This window comes from Triticum dicoccoides, chromosome 1B (genome assembly GCF_002162155.2).
Source record: "Triticum dicoccoides isolate Atlit2015 ecotype Zavitan chromosome 1B, WEW_v2.0, whole genome shotgun sequence".
Classification (NCBI taxonomy): domain Eukaryota; kingdom Viridiplantae; phylum Streptophyta; class Magnoliopsida; order Poales; family Poaceae; genus Triticum; species Triticum dicoccoides.
In genome coordinates this window covers 681,240,260-681,250,348 of record NC_041381.1, presented here as the reverse complement: position 1 = coordinate 681,250,348, position 10,089 = coordinate 681,240,260, and the positions used below count along the sequence as shown (strand labels likewise).

The 10,089-nt window shown below is 51.7% G+C and overlaps 1 protein-coding gene across 2 annotated transcripts; it reads right to left on the bottom strand.

The window, feature by feature from the left end:
• Positions 1-713: 713 nt before the first annotated feature.
• LOC119349632 (common plant regulatory factor 1-like) lies at positions 714-5,575 on the bottom strand. 2 transcript variants are annotated; one of them, XM_037617708.1, is made up of 12 exons: positions 5,434-5,575; positions 4,330-4,412; positions 3,958-4,002; positions 3,777-3,869; positions 3,615-3,695; positions 2,835-2,968; positions 2,698-2,743; positions 2,571-2,613; positions 2,085-2,305; positions 1,814-1,891; positions 1,459-1,584; positions 714-1,344 (listed from the first exon to the last, which is right to left on the bottom strand). In XM_037617708.1, the coding sequence occupies exons 2-12, from the start codon at positions 4,387-4,389 to the stop codon at positions 1,120-1,122; spliced, it is 1,152 nt and encodes a 383-aa protein (XP_037473605.1). In that variant the 5' UTR covers positions 4,390-4,412; positions 5,434-5,575; the 3' UTR covers positions 714-1,119. The 2 variants fall into 2 exon arrangements, with proteins under 2 accessions (XP_037473605.1, XP_037473606.1); XM_037617709.1 differs by having other exon boundaries at positions 4,330-4,408.
• Positions 5,576-10,089: the final 4,514 nt, after the last annotated feature.

The following is a 10,089-nucleotide window of genomic DNA, read 5'->3' as shown; positions in this document are numbered from 1 at the left end:
GTTTAAAATTTTTCATGATTTTCAAAAATTGTTCACGATTTCACGAAGTCGAGAGTGATAGTGTATCTCAGGGATGCAACAAAATGTGGTCATGGCCATTGGAGATTATAATATTTTTTCTTCCCTTACAATGCACGGGCCGTTTTGCTAGTTCCTGTAAAAAAAAGACAACCTATCCTCACACTCCATTAAACCTACCATACTAGTCTCCTGGTGGGAAACGGTGTAATTTCTAACATATGTAATCGCCCATCCCATGCTGCGTGATTGGAGTTGCAGACTTGCAGCCCATGTCGTCTTTGTTGCTGGATTCTTGATTCAATGGGGTTATTATGATCTCCTTAACCGAGGCGTAAGATCGCCCCCCAAGTGTTTTTGATGTGTAAGGACTACAAGGACCATCGCGTTGATAATATTCGGGACTCAAAGGTTCCCAACAAGGTCGGTCTTCGCCGGTTTCTGTTCCACAACTGGCTACAACAGTTGGCTCAACCTGATTGAAGATGAATAGATCGAAAGTTTTTCCCGCAAAAAAAAAAAAGAAAACTCACAAGCCATATCATCGACTCCGATGCGAGCATCACGAAGTGTGGCGCCTTGCCCTCTGAAAGATTTGGGGTGCCGGGAATGCAGCGGTCTTCCCCCATATTGACCAGCATAGCTCCATCATGATCAGTAATATCATAGACGAAGTGCACAAATTGCAACAACACTTATGGGTCCAAGTAAAGCACTTAATTTCGGTATATGTTCCCACAACCTCTTGCGTATACTGTCTTCACAGTTTGAGTTTGTATGGCACCACACGTTCAGAGATCCCAAAAGGTTTTTAGAAAGGTTGGCATGAAGCGCAACACCCCTATATTACAACACTGCTAATTAAAATTACAGTGAAAACATGGGACACACCGAGACTTCAGCATCAGTGCCTAAAGTACAGTAGCCGTCAGGAACCGGAATACGGAGTAGATATGACCGCCGGAGTTCCTGAATATACTCACCAAATAAAAATACCTACACTGTCACGCCGATGTGTTATGTGAGCAGCATGAGCTTGCTGAAACCCCAGGCCGCATGCAAGGTGTATTAGTCTGCGCCAGCGAGAGGCTGATCAATCAATCAGTTTGCAGCCACAACATCCGTTGTCGCGCTGGAGCCGAGGAGCTGGCGAAGCTTGGGCTCGCTGTGCTCCATGTGGTTGTTTACACCTGACTTGCTTGTGTCGTCGATCATCGACAAGAAATTCTCCACGATGCGAGGGGAGGAGGATGCTGCAGCAGCTGCCGCTGATTTGTCCAGGGGCATTTCTGCGTTGGTCGGTGCTGCGGTGCCCTTAAGTTTCACCTGGGATGCGATGTGTTTGTTCCGTTAGACAAGGGTAGATTCAAACACCGGCCAGAACAAACTATGGAACATGGTAAAGATAGACCAGTTATCAATGGAAAGAAGGTTCCATACCACTAGAGCGGAATTCTCTATTCTGAGCTTCTCGGAGCTTTTCGTTAGCTTGCCGATTTCAGATTTTAGAGACGTGTTCTCAGCTGTAAGCGATTCTACTTGTGTGGCCAACTCCTCTGTCTCAGCCTACACCAAGAGGACACAAATATCAATTGGCGTACTGCGTCCCAGTATCACTGTACTAAGATGCAAATAATAGTTTGGGAGAAAATTCAATTCGGCTTCATGTCCATGTTTCCAGATACTGCTTTTCCTTTTCGAGGATTGGATATTGCTACATTGCAACACATTCATCAAAGAGTACATACAAGAGAGCCCTATGAGTTAATAGGAAAACAAGGCCAACACAATATACCTGCTTTCTCAGCCTCGACCGTCTAGCAGATTCCCTATTTGATTGCTTTCTCTTTTCACGCTTTACTTCCCTCTCATCCTGGCATGGAGAAATTCCAAAAAAAAGAGAAAAATTCAATCCCTGAAACAGAAATGGTCTAGCACATACTGTTGGCGTAACAATAATAATAACCTAACAAAAAAACGCTAGGAATTGGGTTGTTGCATGAAAAAAAAAACAGTCATAATCCAGATTTTCTATCGGATCTAAACAAACAATAGATGGAATGTACCTTAGATGATAATTCAGTTGATATTCCGGTATGAATTGGACCCGTAAAACCTGGCAATGGAGACACCGGTGTGCCTATTGCCCTTGAATTAGCAACATTGGTAACACTGGGTTTAATGACTGGAGCTGGAAAGCATTGATTTGACAAAATTGCGCCATTTCGAATTATCGGACTAGAAGCTACAACATCTTTATTCCTTGCTGCCGCGATTGCTTCTGCGTCTGGAGAAAGGTTTAAGGTATTAGCCACTTTCTTGCCAACAGTGAAACTTAGGAGAGTGACTTGGTTACAGCTATGAAGCGACTCAAAGAAGCAAGTGTATCTATTTTCCAAGCAAAGGAAAAAAGATGCAAGTTTGCCTACCAAAAAAAAGCATAAGAGAAGTGTTACAGTGCAAGATGGCTAATGCAGCAGAATGACTAATCAAAGTAGGTACTAATACTAGAACCTCTGAAAATTAAACAAGTCGTTAGAAAAGTGAAATACCAAATCCACCATCCAAGCTCCGTTTCCTAGGAGTCCCGCTCACCTGAACATGTAAAGTTTTAGCCTAAATCAGGATTGTCCAGACACTAAACATAATACATGTACAACCACACATCCAAATTGGTACCTTCAGATCATTAACATCACTGGAGCCCTCTCCACTATAATCCCCACTGAATTGACCATCAGAAGAGCATAGCGTCAGTTTACCAGAAGAGGACAGGAATACTTGATTCCAGGAGCAGAAGAAAAGCATGTAAATACCTGGATGATGTTTTTTTACTGTTACCACTGCCGGTAGATACTGCAGACCCATCAATTTCCTTAAGTTTCTTATTGGAACTTTTATCCTTACTGTTTGCAGATTTGGCTGGCTCCACGCTCAATGGACTTGCCATCTTGAAAGCATCAAGACAAAAATCAGATGAACAGAAATAATCCGAACTAGAAACTTAGAAGTTGTGTTCAAGGAATATATCAACATAACAGGTTCAGATGCTGGAAGTAAAATATAACTATGGAAATGAGTGTGGTCAAAGGGCACGACAGATCATTACAAATGAGTATGAATCTGATATTGCATAAAAGTTATAGAATACAGATTCACACTATGGATCTTTTCTTCTGATAAGCAAGCTACACCATATATATCTTCCCTAACAACGATATTCTATGCAGCCGGTGGTGACTTACAGCACACCAAAAGGAACATAATAGTATCTGAGTAACATCAAAATGACCCATTTAACATTTGATTGTTCCGAAATTGCAGTGTAGTAACATCTTTCCTAATGCAGATGTTCTATGCTAGGTTGTTCCAAAATTGCAGTGTGCTGGAACATATTTTAATTGAGGCTCATAGTCAACATAATGGAACTCTACTATCCTTGTGTCCTTCAAACCACAATACTACTACTACAGATGGTGATAACAACATATATTTTGTCTTCTTTTTCACGAAAAAGTGCATAAATGTCTGAAGCTTCAAACATTGAGTTTTATTTAAGCAAAGTGCAAAGAAGCACAGGGCAATCTGATGTTTACCATGGGCACAAGCGGGTGCGGGTAAGCTCCACCATGTGGGTACATTGCATATGGCGTTCCAAAAGGGGGTGGCATCATATGCTGCAGAGATGAGGAGAAGGAGCTTGGATTCAATACAGTGCATGAAGAAACACCACTGTACAGAGATAAAAAACCAAATACCTGAGGACCCCACATATACGGTGGAGGTGGATGACCCGCAGCTATGGCTGGGGCAAAATATGTCGGTGGCATGACACCAGAACTGTAGTATGCCTGTAAAGGTTTGATGTTAGTGCTTAAATTACTGTGTTATAGAGTCTTTGGGAAGTGGGGACAGTAAGAGAACGGCAAAACACTCAACCTGCACGGCCGACCAATCAGGATATGGACTGGGAGCTGGTTGATCCTGCAAATGATGGTGATCCATAAGCCATTTGTGTGAGTTGTATTGACAGACCAACAAGGCAACGACACTGCATATTAATTTCTGAAGGCCAGTAATACCAGTGGTGTTCTTTGCTGCATTTACGGATCTTTAAAATTGTATACATAGATATTTGTTTTGGCAATGAATTGCTTATAACAAATCATACAGCTAATTTCCAGAAAGACCATGCCATAGAAGGTCGGACAATTTCTCAGCAGTCAGCAAGTTCTCTTAAATCAGAGTTTTCCTCTCTTTGAAAGCAGCATCTTAGTAGTCAGCGGATACTTGTAAATCAGCGATTCTTACCTTAGGAGGTGAGCCTGATTTCCCAGTCTTCTGGGCAGCCACAGCTTCGTCATGCGCCATGCCTTTACTGAACGCCTGCCTGTCTGCCATGTAGAATTCAAGACTGTAACGACATGCCATATAGTACTACTAATTTACTGAACTAAAAGTACAGGTGAAGTAAGCTTCCACATGTGCCAGTTTCTAATGGGTCCCGGCAGGCATAGCGTAGGTGAGAGATTCCGTAGCACCGCGGACAATAAACCTGTAGGGAATCTCCCTTGCGGTATGCAGTTTTCATCAAAAGTGAGGTTTGACACATAGTGGCACATCACTGGCAAATTATTTCGGGCCGCAGCAGAGCCAGAAGCAACCAACCAGACTGTTTCTTTTCTTCCCGAAAAGAAAATAGACTGTTCGTGTAACTTAATCTCATACTCTTATATGATGTACAGTCTTCCGTATGGTGGAATACGTTTCACACAGAGGTAGAAAGAGTTTCCTCTGTCTGGAAGCCCCAAACACAGCGGGTTCCAAGCCCAGACACAAACGCATCAAGCATGATCCAAGCCCCAAACAGCGACACCAGATCGATCGACAGATCGATCAGTTCCACCCCCAGTTTCAAGCGCACACGCAACAACCCAGAGAACCAGCGACATCACTGTCGGTCTGCAGCGTAGACCAACACAGCACACAGCAGGTTAATTCCCCAACCAATCTCGAACGGCCGGCCCCTGTCGGTATATACCTCTACTACTAAACTAAAATGCTAATAACTAGTACTACTAGTAGTATTAGTATTATTACCAATTCCGGCGCCGGCCTCGAATGCCCAAAGGGAATTCGACTACTCCTACGTACGCACGGGACCCTCTCCTGAAAAATCCGAGCGGAACCACGGCGGCGCTCAATTCCCGGCGAGGCCCGCCCGTACGCGCGCGCGCGAGCTCGCCCGGCGAGCACGGGCGCTCCGGGAACTCCTTCCCGTCGCACGAGCATTCGCGGCTACGACGACGAGCAGGACCCCGCGGAACCGCGCGCGCGAGGGGGCGGAATTGGGCGAGCATTGCGCGCGGATTTGGACGGGGCGGGGACGGGGGCGGGGGAGAGTCGATCTCTCACCTGGAAGGATGGCCCTCCTTGCTCCGGGCGGCGGGGCTGGCTGTCGCGGATCGGGCGGCGGCGCGGGGCGGGCCGGCGCGGTGGTTCCGGGGAGGAGGTGCGCGGTGAGAGGAGAGGCAGGGGAGATGGTGGTGGTGGGGGCGGAGAGGAGAGGCGGGGCGAGGGAGAGGAAGGGGGAAGGAGAGTTGGAGGGGGGCGCGAAAGGCTGGAGCCACGTCAGGGGACACGTGTATATGATAAGGACTGGGCCACTGGGGCGCGCCATGGGTCAGCGGCCGGCCACGGGCACCCCGATTTGCGTCCCACGCGTTTTGTGCTAGTCAGATGATCTTAACATACATCGTATTCATGTGGCTCGGATTGTAAGAGTATATCCAGCCGTACCCAAACAGGCCCTTTCAAGGCATTTTTTTAGCGTCGGTGGCCAAAAATCAGCCCAGTCATGCCCCCAGGATCTCGTTTAGCGTCGGTTTGGGTGAAATCCAGAGCCGGCGATCCCGCCCCGAACCCAAACGGTCGGGTGTCGTCTGGGCGCGCCGGCACAAGCGAAAAGCGCGTGGGTCCGCTCTGTCGGCGACTGGAAGCCCTTTTCCCGCCGTTTCCTCCCGCGTTCACCCCTCTCTTCTCCATTCCTCCCACCAAACCCCCGCCTCCTCCTTGTCCTTCCGTCGGCCATGCCGTCGAAGAAGTACGTGATGTCGCGCGCCGCGACGAATCCCACCGTCACCGCCGCCCAGCCGAAGCAAAGGAAGCCGAGGGCTCCGCTCTCCAAGCCCCCCGGCATGACCAACACCGAGTGGAAGGCGGATGTGGAGCGCCGAGAGGCCGTCACCGCCGACATGCGCAACAGGGCCAAGAAGGCGAGGAAAAAAGCGGCGTACGTTGCGGCGGCGGCGGCGGCGGCGGAGCATGCCGCCGAACAGGCGGAGGTTGCGCGCGCGGTGATGGCAAATCCACCCGGTGGGCACCCGTACGCGGCCTGCAGCCAGCAAAGCGTCGGCTCTCCGGCCGGGTTCTCGTCGTCGCCGCACCCATGGAGCACGCTGTCGCCGGGCTATGCCGATGGGGACGCCCACGATGGTTTCAACCCCGACATCACCTTCCCCCATGGGTGCCCTGCCCAGCGCACGCCCTCGCCCGCGTTCGCCGACGTGCAGTACCTGTCTTACACGTACTCGTCGCCGGACTACGCCGCCTCACCAACGCCCCCTCTTCGCCGCGGCCTCTACTCGCAAGCCTCATCCTCGTCGCATCTCGGCGACGCCGACACGACGGAGGCCGACATGGAGGACATCATCGCAGCCAGCTCGACTGTCGCCGCCGCCTCCCCCGGATTCACTACGCATGACGGCTCGATTGGCCTCGCCGACATGGACGGCGAGGTCGACTACGGCGAGGAAGAACCGGAGGAGGAGGAAGAAGAGGAGGAGGAGCCGGCGCCGACGAGGAAAGGCGAGAAGAAGAAGAAGAAGAAGAAGAAGAAGAAGAAGACGGCGGCCAAGTCCGGCGAGCCACACATCAAATGGGCGTCCAGGGAAGATGAGTGCCTCGCCGAAGCGTGGAAGGTTGTCTGCCTCGACCCGGTCACCGACACGAATCAGAGCATCGAGACGTATTGGGACCGCATCAAGGCCGAGTTCGACGAGCGGAAGCTCATCGACCCCTACTTCAAAGGCATGCACATGAAGCGGGGGTCGAAGGGGATGGTGAACCATTGGTCGCTCATCCAAACGGCGTGCAACAAAGGGCATGGGGTCGTCGAGGAGGTCACGGCTCGCCCGGAGAGCGGCACCAGCCTCGAGGATCAGGTACCGCACGCCGTTCTTTCGCTCCGAGAGCGTTCTTTCGCCTTGTACGCGCCCTGGCGCGCGCTCTGGTGCCGACTGATGTCCTTTCTTCGACGCAGCTGCTACGCATGTCCGCCATGTTCCGCGACGACAACAGCGACGTAGACTTCAAGTACCTCCACGTCTTCAAGCGGGTCGACAAGTGCGAAAAATGGGCGGCCGTCCGACGCACTCTCCCCAAGGCCAAGAAGACATACAAACCGGACGAGCTGACCGCGGGCGCGGCTGACGGGCGCCCGAACGGCAACAAAGGTGCCAAGAAGGCGAAATATGTCGAGTCAGCTGCCACACGCGTGCAAGAGTCCATCGAACACTGCCTCGCCGACGCCAAGACCAGGGCCGCCGAACGAGACAAGAAAACCGAGGCGAGGTGGGTTGTTTTGATGACGAACAACGCCGTCAAACTCGACTTGCTCCGGACCAGCGCCACCGCGAAGCTCAAAGCTCAAGACGCCAAGAAGAGGAATAACGACCTCGCCTTTTTGATGAGCGGCGCTGACATGCTCCAGAGCGGCGACGAGAAGCTCAAGGCGTGGTTCTTGGCCAATCGCAGCCTCATCCTGAACCAGATACCGGCGCCGCCGCCCAGCCCGGCGGCTGAGGACGACGCCTCCGCGACGCCCAGCCCCACCGACGATGATGCCTCAGTCGCGCCGAACAGCCTGGAAGCCGCGCCGACTCCTCCCAGCCCGCGTGCGCCGCCACCGACGCCGCCGGAGGTTGAGCTCGGCGCTTGACGCCTTCCGTGTCCTTCCTTTTTTTGTACGCCGAACTACATTTGATCGCGAACTGTGGCACCGTGAATCGCCGAATTATTGCGATGATCGCCGGTTTGTTGTTTTTTTGAGCGGAAATGATGGATTTTGAATATGGAGCGCCTTCTGGGGCGGTACCTGGGCGCGTGGCTGAAGAGAAACGAATCCAGGGGCCGAACTAGCGCCGGCTCACTCCTAGGCCGCTCTTTTTCGGCGCCCTGGGGGGCCAAACGGCTGGAGATGCTCTAAGGGGGTCGTTGAGGAGATCAACAAGGGGAGTGCAACCGGCTATGGTGTAATCGTTCAAGAGATAAAACTCCGTTCAGTTTCTTTTAATTCTTATAATATAGTTCATGAGTTTATGAGCTTAAATTTTGATGCTCAGAATCTTGCGAAATATGATTTATCTTTGGGGCCTGGCCGCCATGTTTGGCTAGGTCACTCCTAAGGAATTCTCTTTGTCCCTATAAACATTGTGACGGTTGAATAAAACTTCGCAAGATTGTCTAAAAAAACACGTTTTCTGCTAGTGAAAGGATATTTGGCAACGACAAACTATATATGTCCAATAAATCTACAATTATATTCATAAAAAATAGATTAAAATAGATTACTCCCTCTATAAAGAAATATAAGAGCGTTTAGATCATGCATTTAGTGATCTAAATGCTCTTAGATTTCCTTACCGAAGGAGTACGAGACAAAATATTCGGTCTGCATGTTCAAAGAAGGTTGAATGAAGGAGGGAGCACGAATAATCTAGGGTGTCACCCAGGGTGCAAGACATTTTGGCAGTTCAAACAGATAATGTATTAGTGATGGAGTCAACTACTACATATGTATGATCAAGCTGTCATTCTCAGTCAAGAAAAGGAGCGACGTGCTCTTCGCACTTTTTTTTTGAAAGATCCAGCATCACTGGCATTTCATTGATAATAGCAGGAAGCAGCGGAAAACAACAAAATGGCGAAGGTCCTAGGACCAGATCCGAAGATCAAAGAAAAAAACAACAACGGCCCTAATAGCTGCAGCACACCACTCCACACATCCCATACTAGGCAACGCAGCTTCAACTCCGACGGTGTACTACTAAGGGAACTACGCTGGGGTGGCGTCACAAGGGATCACCGAACGAGCCATCTGTCATGTGTCATCGTCTACCACCGCCCCCCCACCGCGGCTTCGACTTCACAGCAACAGGCAGTCGAGGCACACCCACGGACACGCCGGAGAAAGAAGAGTCGACTATCACGACCAAGGCCACGCCTCCGACATTGCACACCACCGTCATCATTGCCACAGAAGCTACCCTGCACGTCCAGCTGTAGGAAGCACCAAAGGGATCAAAGTCTTCAAGACGGTGCCCTAGAGAGGGGAACGACGTTGAGGACGACGCCACCGCCCGACCCTGCAGCAGGATTTGGGTTTTCACCCAAAGGACCTGATCCGGGAGATCTAGCTATGTGAATCCCGACGACGCCTCCAAGGAGGATAGCGACGCCCAAAGACGCCGTCGCCGCCGGCCGGCCAGCACCGACCAGGCTATCACCCGGGACAGCCACTCCCACGCAGCAGGCCGAGGTCGACCTGTGCCTCCACTGAAAACGCGCCCCCACACAACGGGCGCGCCACCGCTGCGCAGGGCCACCGCCAAGCCTCCCGACGGCGGGCCTGCAGAGACCAGATCGGTCCTGCACCCCGCATCCGTACCGCGGCCGGGGCCCCTCCGCTCTAGCACCGCCCGCGGTCACCAAGCGCCCACCGCGCCCAGATCCGCTCTGGCGGAGCCCTCCCGCCCAGCATGCCTCCTACGCTCCAGATTCGGGCGTCCCGGAGCCCCACACGCGCCACCCGCGACCGGCACGCCGCAGATCCGTGCAGGGGCGACGACAGAGCACCCCCTCGCAGCGCCCTGGATCTGCCCGCCGCCGCGACTGCGGCACGCCAGATCCACGCGTGCTCGCACAACAGCAGCTCACACTCCGCGCACGCCGCCCAGCCTCCAGCTCGCGAGGACGCGCCGCCCGACTCCAGCGCGCGCCAGGCCGCGCCGC